At 37.4% G+C, this 14378-nt stretch overlaps 1 protein-coding gene across 4 annotated transcripts in view; it reads right to left on the bottom strand.

Annotated features, from left to right (window-relative positions):
- Positions 1-14378, bottom strand: part of PLA2G10 (phospholipase A2 group X) — a 28236-nt gene that overhangs the window by 12958 nt on the left and 900 nt on the right. For all 4 annotated transcript variants that reach the window (XR_011050129.1, XM_068423770.1, XM_068423772.1 and 1 more), the window contains one exon: positions 13326-13424. Coding sequence is in view for 3 of the 4 variants with exons in the window: in XM_068423770.1 (XP_068279871.1) it covers positions 13326-13348 (23 nt within the window). In the remaining variant the exon portion in view is untranslated. The remainder of the gene's footprint in view (positions 1-13325; positions 13425-14378) is intronic.

Raw genomic sequence — 14378 nt, 5'->3', positions numbered from 1 at the left:
ATGTTGATGGAAAGTGCTAGAATGGTCTAAAATATGGTTAACATAAGTGCAAGTTATCCATTTCCCTGTGAACAGGTGAAGGTAATGATGTTAAGAGCAGTGTAACAGTATCTTTACTGCTGACTAAACAGCTGTAAAGCTGTATTTTTCTAGTAATAGAAGAAGTTGGCTGCATTAACACTTCTTATTTAGTAAGAGCAGTTATTTTTACTGCAAAATGAAAAAGCATTGGCCGCCTACGTTGGTCAAATTTATACATACTCCACATTTAGCTGTTATGAAGACCTGTAGTAATGATGATGAGTATAAAAATACTAGGGTCTGTAGGTATCTAAGCAAAGTCTTATAAAATTAGGATCTTTCTGCATTCAGCATGTGACAATTAAGCTATGTGATATTTGCTGCCCCGCTGAATTAATGAACTAACAAAGAATGGTGAAAGAAATTATTTTCTCATTGTTAGAGATGAGAATGGAGGCAGGGTGATTTGCTCAAGGTGTTATATGGTGGCTGTAGCAGAGCTGGGGAACTGCACCTTGGTGTTCTGCATCCCAGCTTAAGTCTCAAATTGGGTTCTTCTGTGCCACTGACTCCTGGAGGAAAATAAGGAAAGAAAACACATGCCTCACTGTGAAGGTATCAGAATAATGAGAACTGAAGAGCTGCTTCCCAGCAGTAAGTCAACTGACGGTATTTACTTGATTGCTATACTTGGCAAATGTCCTTAAGTTACCTCACATTTTCTTAAACAGTGGATTGGGACACAGTTTTGGCCTGGAATACATCCTGTACAAGTGTATGTTCCTTCACATACTGAATGTCCAAGCAGTACACAATCAACTTCTTTATCATTGTTGTCTTAAAAAAAAACCCCAGCCTTATTTATTAAAGTATTTGTTTGGAAACATTTAGTGCCTTTGTTCCCATTTTTAGAGGTTTGGCTGGCTTTCTTCTCTTTCATGTCCTTCCATCTTCTCTTAGTTCCTTTTCACAGCCGATGCTTCCTGTGTACCAATGTTTTCTTCAGCTCATGTTGTTGGGGATATTGTTCCAAAAACTATGAGAGCTGTAAATCATAGTTTGGAGAGACAAGCTCCATGTGGAAGATCAGAAAACGTTCTGCTAAGCCATTTTATAGTATCCTCCAATGTACTTGGTATTATCTCAAATCTATTTCTAGCACACAGAACAAAATCCAACTTTGATTTAAGACTATAGTAGCCTATAGCACAACTTGTAATGTCTTTGGTAATAGTAAGCCTACGAGTAGCATAATATGTTCTGAGAGAATTTTGGGAACCATGTTTGTAGCGTTGTCCTTTGTATGCCCTTTGGCAGTGATGTTATTCTGTCCATTCTGCAAAAATACCGTGCTAGTGCGTAGCTGCCCATAACAGGCAGTTGTGTGCCGGAAAGGTTGTTATTACCTAAATGTTCTTGCAACTAGTTTACAGTTATAATGTATGCAGAGGAGCTAAATTACTCCTACAGCTTTCTTTTTTCATGTCTTTTTTTGGTTTTGTCTTGTTCTGTTCCAGATTCTACCCTCTGCTCCTTAAGTATAATGTCTACTAGTGCAAAGTCCATCCCGTGCATACAATCACCCAGGCAAATAACAAGATTGCAAGTATGTTCTTGGAGTACTGTGTACATACTGATGCAACTCTGTCCTATTTATGATATGGAAATATTTTGTCTGTCTTTGAGCAAAGCCACAGACTGGAAGATTCTGGGGAAGGACACTATAAATAATTTCTGGCTTGCTTAGCTCTTAAGTTTCAACAGTCATCTTTGCCTTCCAGAAGATTCTTTACACACTGTAAGTGAAGTTCTACATTTCAGCCTTTGTACCCAAAAAAAAGACCCAGGGCCTGCTTCTTGTGGAACCTAGGGCTACTTTTTATATCTAGAGAAGAAGAGAATTAGCAATGCAACTCTTGCATTTTTGTAAAACAAAATTTGAAATCTCTAGCATATCTCTGGAAGGATGTTTGACTTGCTTTCTTTTATGTAGGTTACATCAACTTGGATCCTTGAAATGGCTGATGTAATGACCAGGATGATGGGATAGAGTGACCTCTCAGCAAGTTTGTGGGTGATACCACATTGGGGGGAGTGGTTGATACACTTGGAGGGCAGGGCTGCTACTCAGATGGACCTAATCAGACTGGAAGAATGAGCTGTTGGGGACCTCATGAAGTTCAGCAAAAGCAAATGCAAAGCCCTGCATCTGGGTTGGCATAACGCCACACAGTAGGACAGGTTGGGAACTGACTGAATAGAAGCAGCTTCATAGAAAAGGAGCTGGGGGTCATGATGGACAAGTTGAATGTGAGTCAACAGTGTGCTCTTGCAGCAAATGTGTCCAGCTGTGTACTGGGCTGAGTATAACTGGTAGGTTTGGAGGGAAGTGATTCTTCCCCTCTATTTGACACTTGTGAGACTACCTCTGGAGTTCTGTGTCTCATTTTAAGAAAGGCATTGACATACTAAAGCAAGGCTAGTGAAGGCCACCAAACTGTTCAGGGGGCTCCAGCTCATGACATACACAAAGAAGCTGAGAGGGCTGGATTCACTCAGGTTTAAAGAAGATGATGGTGAGGGGAAGTCATACTGCTGTTTACTGCTTCCTAATGGAAGGGTGTAGAAAAGATGGAGCCAGATTCTTCCCAGAGGTGCACTAGAGGCAATGAGCAAAAGCTACAACATGGGAAATTCAATATAGGAAATAATTTATTTTTTTTTTTAAACAAAGGATGGTCAAATACTGAAACAGCTTGCCTGGAGAGGCTATGGAAACTCCATCCTTAGAGTTATTCATAACTCAACTGGACATGGCCCAAAGCAACCTGCTTTAATGGGACCTGCCTTGAGCAGAAAGTTGGACTGCAGACTTGCAGAAGTCCCTTACCACCTACGTGATTCTACGATTTTGTGATGTGATAGCGGATAGCTTCAAAATAGCAGTTCCAGACTGCCAGGGAAAGAGACTCCAATACCACTTTTCCTTTTGCCTAAAGGTTTTCATGAAACTATGCTGCAGGCAGGGAAGGCAGTAGGCCTGTTCTACAACAATAACAAATTCATTGATAATTATTTTTTCCACGTATCACCAACTAAGCTATGCAAATGCACAGGGGAAATCATCTGTACTGAATTCAAAGAGAGCTGAGACTTTGTCTACTTTTATTATCTAGACAGCTTTGTCATAGACAGAAGCAGTGTCCTTTTCATAAAGAACTACTTTCCTACCGTTTTAACTCACTGTTCTAAAATTCCATTTCTGTGCCTTTGTCCTTGTTGACCATTTCAGAATCTTCTTCCAGTTCTATTTTTACTGAGATGGGGTGGAAGCTGCAGAATTGTATGCAGTATTGAAGACTATGTTCCACTAAGAGGGAAGAGACAGAGATGCACATACTATGATTTTGTGTAACTTTTCATTTTAGTACGTCTACTGGCTCTTTGTGGTCTCTAAAAGTTTTAAATTGCTTAAAAGTAAAATGCAGATTTTTCTTATCTGTTTATTTGTTCACCCCTTATTGTTTTATTCTTCATTCTGTCGATGGTGCAATGCCCTATTGGTCTGGTCTGCTTGTGTTACAGCTTTCTTTCATGACCTTTCTGTTTGCGATGTCTGCTCCCTCAGTTGTGAAGAGTTTTATGGCAATTGGACACTTGGCAGAGGATAAAACCCCTAAGTTATGTGTCCACCAAAGGGAAGGTGAGTAGAAGGTAGCCCTTGTCTGTTCCAGGCTAATCAGCACAAGAGCTATCTATCTTTAAACAGCTTAAATGCCATCCAGACTGCTTTGGGAACTGGGAAGTTACTGAATGTATTGCTGAGAAACAAAAAAACCCTGGAAGTACTGAGGGATGGGGAATGTTGGGATTAGCTAGAGAATTTATGAGTAGGGAAGAAGTGAATACCAGAAATCTGGTATCTTAAGACATGTGGGATCAAAAAGGGGCTTGACAGTGCTTAAGAACTGAGTCTATGTCACTTGTCAAGCAGGCTCTGGATATCTTTCTTTGCTGTTGGGATTGTCTCCCATCTTTACTCCTTGCTTTTGCAGTGTGGTTGGGATGAGGAGTAATTGAACCAGGAAACTGTCAGCACTAACATCATGATTTGCTATACCTGAAGTAAACCAGATACTTCCAAATCGGCCAAAAGATGTAATAGTCATTTGCTGAGGAGTATGCATAGAGTGTAAGTGCACAACATGCAGGTCAATGTTCAGTAAAATGCTTGCTTAGCTGCTATTGTTTTGCCACTAGCTGTTATTTTGATTTCCAGTGAGAAGCAAGGACTCTCATCTCAACAGAAGGTAAGAGTTTAAATGCATTCTCAAATCTGGGCCGTCATGACAAACATTAAGTTTTCTATGTAGGCCTGTTTTCCACTGTGTTTGGAAGGCAACAGATGTCACAGGTACTATATAATATAAACTATTTAGAACAGTTTATATATCCTGTAATTATAAAGACTTGGGCTTATGCTTCTTTGCAGTATCAATTACTGGCTTAAGAAATCTTTTTCCTAAAACTAAGAAAGAGTTTATGATTCTATAGGCTTTATATTCCCTTACAAGTGATCAGTTATGGACAAAAGAAGACATGTTCAGGACACTTGTGAGCAGAAGGCTTGTACACTTATTGTCAGAAAAAGCTAAGAAAACAGTCGAGTCTGAAGGTAGCTGCTGAAGTCCCAGTACATTGTAAATACAACAGTGCTCAGGCAAGTTGGTGATACTTAACTCTTACAGAGTTCACTGAATCTTCAAAGACATATAGAAATGTTGCATAATTTCCATTGTACAAATTGAAAACTAGGACACCAATGGGTTTGGCAGTCTTAAGTCTTGGTCATTCTTTTTGGATTTATTTTAATACAAGGAAGATGACCTGATCCAAATACATAAATTGCTTCCTTGGTTTAAAATAAAACTAATTCCTAATGGTGATACTGTATTTACTGAATTTCATAGAGAGCCATCTAGAAAAACTCTTGTCTACAGGTCCTGTAACTAATAAAGTTTGTACCATCCTAAACACATAGAGGGGCTATATGCTTTAAAGTAACATGTATGAAGAACCTTGGTCCTGTGTATAAAGAAGAAAAATTTTTAACTGCATATGAGATGCCATCATAAAATTAATACATCAAATGCCATGAACTACCCCATTTGTACTGGCAGTGATGGAACTGTGATTCTCTTTGTATTTACTGTACAGAATAAGGGAGTTTGCTATGCTGTGTGTAATAGGCCTTGCTAATTGGCATCAGGATGTGCAAGACAGCAAGAAGAAACGGAAGCAAGGAAACAGTCATAGTAAAGCTTTAAACAGAATAGTTTTCTCTTCAACTGTTAGAGGTGTGAATCTTGGTAAATGGATTTAAATTCTTTAAAGCACTTATCCTACAATATATATAGCATCAAGTCAGAGGTGATCTCAAGAACCAGCAGTCAAAAAGTGACTGGTAACAATGTAGTTCATTCCTCTGAGGCCTTCTTTGGTAACCTCCTACTTTCAAATTTATGTTGTAGCTTTCACTGATTAGCCTTTCAAAGTTTGCAGAAATAAACAGACATATTCCCAAATAGCAATTTTACAGTGATCACCAAACTCTTTCAGATGGCAAGTACTAAATATATTTTTACCTTTTTATGGTTTAAAACTTAGCACATTCTAATTGTGTCTCAGTTACTTAAGTATTTTCATTTAAATTATGTTCAATGGTAGAAATTTTGTCTAGCTTTGTTTTGTGACTATGGCATCCCCAAAAATAGGAATAATATGGTGCTGCATACAAAATTTTATGCCAACCATATTCAGATTATCTTTTAAAATAAACTTCTTATGCATACTTGACATTTTTATTTCACAGAGCAAAACAGTACTGCATAAACGGAGTATTCTGAATTTTATGCATAGTCTGCACATAAGATCTGCATACTGAAACTTAATGGTGATTTGATATTGCTGTGAGAATCCTAACCTATTAATTTCCTAATTCTGTTTGGAATTCTTTAATGCCACATTACTGTTTTAATGTTGTTCTAGTTATTTCCCCTCCCAGAAAGAAAAGATAAACCCTTATTAGTTTATGCACCGTGTAATCCCTAGGAAGGATTTGCCAGGAACAGATAATCTTTGCTTGTTTCCAAGTCTTATTTAGAATGGAGGGTCAAGGGGAGACATACCCAAACTTAATTATGTAAGCAATTCTAATTAATATTTATTCTGTAAAATACTATACTGAATTTTTGTTTAGATTTGTTTTGATAACCACCAAAGAAAATACCTGTATTGTATTTATTTTAAAAACCAAAAGTCAATACTGTGCATCACTCTTTCAAATGTATGGATGTTCAAGGATAACTGTGTGTTGAGATGTTGCTGAAGGTTCATTTTCTCCACTTCCAATCAAGTAGTATTTTTCATTTATTAATTTTTGTTGAAGCAACACATAGTTTGCCTATGGATGTGTGCAAACGTGTTTTGCATATGCATGAAATAATGAAGTAGAATTAAAATGTAAAGCAAAGTATTTAATTCTCTGTAATGATTTCATCCCTGGTCCTAGGGAAGGGAATGCATCTTCCTTTGGACAGAAAGGAAGCACTAAACGATCACTTTCTTTCATACAAAGAAAGAAATATTTTGTACCATAGCACATATATTGCATCCCCCCTTCAGTTTTCTGTACTCTGCATAATTAGGTGATTACCCCACAACTGGAAGGACTGGAATTAGGTGGGTCCTTTTATGATCATTATGACTGCAAGTTGAAGGAAGAGGAGGAGCTGCAGCAGTCCTAATTTTAGTCTAAATACTGGACTTAAGAACCCACGTGAGAACACTGAGCAGCACAATCCCTTAGAGAAGGGTCGCCATTGAAACAAGTGTAACTGCTTACTGATAGGCTGATTCTTTCAATCTTTTGGGGTCTTTGAATTTTGTTTTTTATCACTTTGTTTTGGCCTCTGCCCATCATCTTTTCTTCTTCAGCTTCTTAAGTCACTTGTCATTTATTCAAAGAGTTGAAGGTCAGATCATCTCATCTGACTTGTATGCCATAGGCCCTGAAATTTCTTGTACCAGCCCAAGTAATTTCTCTCTGAGCAAGGCATATTTTCTATCTGCTTAAGCATATAATTAAATTTGGAGTCACACAATTTTAGAAGATAAGGAACTTCCTGTTCTGATAACAGAAGAACATCTTGTAAGGGGCCTGTGGCTGGAAAAAAGTTGAATCAAGAGTAGGCACCAGAAGTAGAGATGAGACAGCCTAGTTAGGAGAGGGTTTATTTAAAACTGATTGACTTACAGTAAGATGGGACTATGCACATTTGAAGTGGTCATATTTTTATACTAAAAATAAAATTTAATAAAGACAACCTTTTTTTCTCAGCAATGAAAAGGTGGTTTATTCATTAAAATATTTGTTAGAGGTAATAATTTGGGAGAGCCTTTGAGAAAAAAAGAATGGCAGCAAGTTCAATACTAAAGTGTTTCAACTGACAGCCAGAGAAACTTTAGTCTTGAGAAAATATAAATAAAGTGTAAACAATATTTACTAAAGGTTAGGTTCTGCCCTCAGTTAAACCAGTACATTCCTACTGTCTCAGTAGGAAGTATACCTGAGATTCAGCAGTTTACAGAAGAAAGTACATTTTTATGTACACAAATAATCACTGCAACAGCTACATAGGTTTAAAAACTGAAAGCTCAATTTTACAAATTTAAATAATGGGACCCAGAATAACTAAAGCTCTATACAAAATCAGTAGCAAGGTAGAGATACAAACTTGGAAGAGCCTAGCTGCTTGTCTTATTTTCTGTGCTTTAAAGTGTGCTGGTGCTGCTTATTCTATCAAGAAGCATTATGCTGTAGTTTTAAAGAGAGGCTGACATGCCCAAACTATATGTATATAGAAAAACCTCAGAAGGCAGGCAACATTTCCTTTTAAAACAGCTTCTAACAATGACTTAGCATAATTATACATGCTCCAGACTGAGGTCTGGAAGAATGTTAACTCTCCTGTCAATTTAAAACCTCTTGTTGTGGTACAGCCAATGGGTGGGGTGCCACATGTTAGAGTACAGAGTTCAAGTTAAAAACCCAAGCATCTAAGGTTTGTTTTGAGTCTTACAGCATATAAACCTAGATGCTTACAATACAGTTCACAGCAGAAGTTATGTCAGCACTACTAAATCAGGCAGCGGTAGCACAGTAGTTTGCACTTGCTTCCCAAAATTCCTGAGCAGTATGCATCCTGGGGAATCCCGACTCTTTCAGATAAGAAGAAAATGCGCTAACCTTATTTTTCCAGATACTAATTTCTTCAGAGTAATTCCCTATGGAATCACTAACTTCTAATGATTGTGTTGTTTATATAGCAACTTTAGTGGTGAATCAATTCAATCCCTGAGATTTTATAATTTTAGAGTTATACTGGCTTGAATGCCAAGATGCTGGACAGAGGGATGCAATATGTGATTCTTTAAAGAATACCCTACTTTCTTAGGGTATCTATGGCAGCATTCATAGGATCATAGAATGGTTTAGGTTGGAAGGAACCTTAAAGATCATCTAGTTCCAATCCCCCTGCCATGGGCAGGGACACCTTCAGGTGTCTCAAAGCCCCAAGCATTCTCATGCTCTTCTGCTCCACTTCTGTGATTTCCTTAAAATACTAATCATTCTAGTTTGAAAAACAACAATTAAAATACTGTTTTAAAATATTTCTCGTTTGATAGAATCTCAGTTATGAAGTATTCTGTTTTTTTTTTTCTAATTTGAAGCAAAGAATCTGCTTCTCCAGAGAAGAGAGAAGTGAAAGGAAAATGTACAAATTTCTAATATCTAGTTTTGACACATTTTTTAAGTTTCAGTTGCTGGCTAGATCACTTAGTGAAATGACTGTTGATGACGACTGATGTACACATTGCCAAAACATTCCTGTATCCATTTATAATTCTTAATACACAGCAGCATTACTTATCAGTAATTTCTGCAGGTTTTTTTTTTAAAAAAAGGAATTGCTATATTTATTTATCCTTTTTTGTGTTTTAAGACAGTTTGTTGCTCAAGAAAAGTCGAGAATTGAAAGGAAGAATGCCAGGATGGAATAAAAGGTGAATTCTACAAGTAAATTTTATCTGGAAAAGTAAGGGAAAGGGGCGGGGGGGAAGGAGGGGAGGAAGACTCTTCTCTCCCCTGCCCTCTGAAAAAGTTGTATTTTGAATGCTGTGTTTCAGTAGTGAAGTAAAGAAAATGAGAGTAGAAAAAACTCTCATCAGTTTGATGCTCAGCAATACAAAAACAGGAATAAGTAGAAATAAGCAGATTGAATGCACCAGCTAACTTCATTCTCCTTTGTTTTTCTGTCAAAAGTATTTTCTTTTAAAGAATCTAGTCAAGTCTGTCCACTCCTCATTTAAAGTTTTATTTAAATTCAGTCAGGGTTTTTTAGCGTATATGTAAAATTGTTAGTTTTGTAATGTAGTTTTTGTTCTGGTACATTTTAGAAGACAGATTATTAAAATGATTTTGTTTTCCAGTGTGTTCTCCAACATGAAGTAGAATGATATAAAGCAAAAAGTAAACACTACTGTTAAGGACTTGAAACTCCAATTCCTTGGAATGTGTCAGAGGTAAACCTTAAGTGTGTTTTTATACTCAGTCAGCTTGAAAATACTTTGCCATTTTCACTAGTGCTTATGAACATGAGTTTTGGATGACTGCTTGACATTTTGGAATAGGAATGACAGTTAGGATCAGCTGATGAATAACTGCTTGTACTGTTTGCAGGAATTAAGGTATTGGTCTGTAACTGAGCATTGTGATGGCTGGTTCTCTATGTGAGGGCCTGAGCTTCCTCCATAGTATATGATGAGAGTTAAGAATTCATAAGAGCCAATATGATGATTTGGGACTTTCTATTTTAGCCAGGTGAATATGATTAAGCAAGGCAGAGAGGCGTAACATTTAGCCATTTTGACCTAAGACTGCAGGGAAGCAGACACAGCGCCAATGTGTTAATAGCTTTCAGGATACGAGAGATACAGTTTGGAAGCTTTGAAGATCTTTAACCTACTTAGCTCACCTACGAAAAGGATAATCTGATTGCCAGCTTAAAGAGGTTTGTAAGCAGCTACTGCCTCTACTCTTTTTGTTGAAACTGTGAAAAGAATTAGAGTGTCTCTTATTTAGTGACAGAGAAAGAAACATGCACCATGACACTCTAGCTTGTGATTAGGATACCTGACTGCAAAAAGAGAAAACCTGGCTTGATCCCTGCTTGTTTATGCAAAGGTCCCCTGCAAAATTTTCTTCAGAGAGATCACTCCTGCTAAGAGCAATCTAATTGGCAAAGTGTGTGTCTAGGTTAACATTTCAGTTTGGCTCAGAAGTGAGCCAAATTGATTGTCCCCATGTACTGTGCTTTGGTTCATTTTATAGAGTTGTCTCAGAGCACGTGACCTGGATTCCTTTGGGGTAAAATAAGACAGGAAGGTGTGCTCCAACCACTACATTCAACCCCTGTGTTCAGACTGAAGCTATTCCAAAGTAAACCCCCTGAAATGTGCATTGGTGCTGAGCGTTTGACATCCACACAACTTTTGATCAACAAATGGGCTTCTTTTGGACTAGTCTAACTTGCTAAAGTAGACACGAGTATGTGCAAAGATGGCAGAGTCAGCATATATCTTGCTCAGTAACTTCCCTGGCCTCTCTTGGACAACTCTTACTAAATGTATGCTCCTAGAATTCACACTGATTTGGCTTTTACATTATTAAGAGATTGAGACCTTCTAGATCTTGGCAAAGCTAAAAAAAAAAGTTGTTTTTTACTATTCTGGCAGGGAACCCTCCCTGGGTAGAGAGGTATTCTTCAGTTCTGCCTGTGTTATTTGCTAAAACACTGAGACAGATTATAAACCAGTTTTCCCCTCCCCCATCTTCTTTATGGACAAACTTAAACCTCATATATAACCTCTAATAGAAAAGACATCAATTCACTTTACCCATATCTTTAACAAAAAGAAAATTAAAAGCTTCTCAGAAAGAAGAGAGTTGACAAATTAATACCTTGATGATGTGCTTTCCTTGAATCCCTGAAGTACCTTGATATATATAGATCAGTATCTCATTTTTCAAGATAATTCTGCACTCTCAGAAAGCGTCCTTAGCTCATGAAGAGAGGTGCTGTGAGAACTGCCCACAGAACTGTTGGAACTTCTGACTGCTCATTACCCTGGCCAAAATTACCTATAATCAGTTGGAACAGATAGGTATCATTAAATCAAGAATTGAGGCAATGTATATATGATTCCTATTGAAATACAGGGTTTATATCCAGACAGATACATTTGTCTGATCATAGGAAATTTTGCAAATGTGTGACTCCCTTAAGAAAATGATAAAATACCTTGAAAGATTTACAGATCTTAAGGGTATGCAGTGTCAAGGCTTAGTAAGCTGGAAAACTGAAGTTAATCTACTGAGAGTTTACAGAGCAGAACTTTTATTGGTATCAGTCTGGTTCCAGTTTTGCCACTCTTGCTGTTTAAGTGTGTGTGACAACATCAGGAGACAGTCTGAACTGTAATACCACTGACAGCCTAACAAGCATGTCTCTTTTTTTTTCCTTTTTCATCCCCCTGCCAAAGCAAGGTCGTGCATTTTGATTTGTTTCTAAACATACTAAGAGAGGTCTGAGTAACTTAGACACCTTAGGGAGTAAAGCTAGCTGGGGAAAAAATCCCCTAGATCCATCTCCCAGTTGCTCATTATAACCCTTACTACTCTTAAGAGAAGGTTAAAAGCAGACTGGCTCTCCCCACCCTCCCTTTTTTTTTTTCCTGGCTAACAGAAGACCTCTTAACAGGTCACCCATTTGGAAGAATGGTTATATTTTCTGTTCACATCCTCATTAGACCAGTCATCCATAACTTCATCACACTGCAACATATTTTGCTCATGATGATCCTCAGAGCCTATTCCGAGTGGCTGGCATTAACAAATTTCAACTAGCCCTGCTTAATACATTTGTTTTCTGTGTGCTAAAATGTTGCACTGAAATTGCTTGACTTTTTTTTATTTTGAACCTTTCGACCTAAAAGAATTGTTACCTTTCTACTTTTTGTTGGATTCAGGTCACACATAAACTTGTAGCTACCCCCTAGGACTCAGCTCCTACAAACCGTGGGCCTGGGCAGCACCCCAGGAAGCGAAGCGCAGGAGGGGGACTCATGCCCTCTGCTGGTCTGTGGGATCGTGACCTCGCTGCTGTGGAAGGCAAAACTAATCGTAAATTTAGTAAAATAATCCAGAAGGTATGGCGAGGTATTACGGAATGACTGTTCACTAGCTTTTAATTTTTGCTGCGGATTACGACTGAGAACACTGAAGCAAAACCAAGATACTCTCTATTGTATACTAATACTTAATTTTTAGGTAAAGGACAACTGATGGATTTCCATGCTAACTCCTATGCAAAAACTCATAGGTGTTTCACTCACCTAAACAATTTCCAACAATGTTTTAAGCAAGAAATCTTAAATTAATTTAAAAAATGCTAAGTAGTTTCCTAAGGAAATGAAAAATGTTCATAGCTCACATCAGGCTCATATCATAAAAGTTACAGTTTAACTTGCCTTGTAGCTGTTCTCCAAATATTCTGCTGCCCCTCCACCACCACCAATTTCTTAGTGATAGCAGAAATCACTTTTCTGCTAGGGCAATACCACTGTATGCAAAAAGTGAATGAACTCTATCTGAGCCATAATTGTTAGAGTACCAAGTCATAAACACAACTTTGCAACATGCCATTTGTGTAGGAAGATATTATTACGCTGTTTAGCTCAAGCCTAAGGGTAACTAAATAATAATATGTAGACATTTAAGAAAGAATAAACAAAAAAGTCAAAAAACCCACCAAAAACCTCATTCTTTCTACAGAGATATAGGATATTCTGTTCTTGCACAGCTTTCAAAAAAGAATATAGACTGATGTAGTTAGAGTTTAAAAAAAAAAAAGTTCACCTTATTTTCAAAGGTCAAGCCCATAATTTGACCAGTAACTGCTAGAAATGACAATGTACAATTTCAGCAGCATTTAAAAAGGAAAAGCTTTGCTGCTTCAGTAGCGCAGTGAGGGTTTTCAACAGCATGGTATGCACATGACGGAACAGATAAAATACCATAGAGAGTGTAACTCACATGCAGTGCTCAGTGTTTTATCATGGAGATAGTAAGAATGCATCACTACCAACAAAAAAGCAGAAACAAAACCTAAGACTGGCAATACCTTTGGTGGGAGTCCTCCTTCATACGTTGGCCAGCTACAAAAATGTGCAATAGGTCTTCCTATTTTGGTCACAGCAATGCTCACTCATCTCTGGATATCCTAAGCAAAAAGAAGGGTGTCAAATTGTAGCAGAAAACAGAAAAATAATGGTGTGCACACTCCAGAAAAACAAGCAAAAAACCCACCAACTGCAGATTGACTTTTAGAATGGATTATGTTAAACTATATTTAATCTACACATGATTATTTAAAATAAAGGGCATTATTTTGGTTAAGTCACTTGCCTTTGGAAGGGGATGGTTCATAATCTAATCTATTTCAGTTTAATTCTGCAGGTTTCTCTTGTCATAAAGATATAATATGGCTTAACTTTCAATCTGGTTAAGTCAGGTCAATACTCCGGAGCATGCCTTCGCTGAAGGAGTTCTGTATTTCATACTCTTGTTTTGCATAAAGCTCTATCTTGGTGAAGTATTTATAGAACTTAGGCATACATTCTTTGTTGTTAAATATTTCCTTTGGTATATTTGGAACTTTATAGAGTTCAAGAGAAGTCCCTTTGCTTGTTTTGTTTCATAAGCTTATTGTGGAAAAAAAAATGTTTAAAAAGCTGGCTATGTTTTTGAAAAAGGCAGCTGCATAAGTGCTTAAATTTCCATTTTCTCTATGTGTCAGCTCTTCCTTAGCTCAAAATATCACTTTACTTAAGGGAATTCACGAGGGATTTTTAAAAATTAACTACTCAGTCATAAATCTTAAGATATTATCATAACTTAAGTTTAACAAGAAACACCTCTACTTGTAAAGCAGTGGAAATTATAGAATATGTATTTTCTTCTGTCTTAATAACTACTATTTAAAAAAGTCTACGATTGCATGTTTTTCAGGCTGTAGCTTGGCCGAATCTGGAAACAGACACAAATGTAGCAAGCTTGGAAGATAATGATGAACCAAGCAGAGCAACAAGGGCATGTTTCAGTGACTGAATCTTGGAGTGCAGTTCGGGTGTTTTGGAATGCAGGACTCAGTTCTTCAGTTTAAACCCTTCCTTGA

This window comes from Nyctibius grandis, chromosome Z (assembly GCF_013368605.1).
Source record: "Nyctibius grandis isolate bNycGra1 chromosome Z, bNycGra1.pri, whole genome shotgun sequence".
Lineage (NCBI taxonomy): Eukaryota > Metazoa > Chordata > Aves > Nyctibiiformes > Nyctibiidae > Nyctibius > Nyctibius grandis.
The sequence above is the reverse complement of the archived record's forward strand: the minus strand, read 5'-3'. Positions and strand labels throughout refer to the sequence as shown.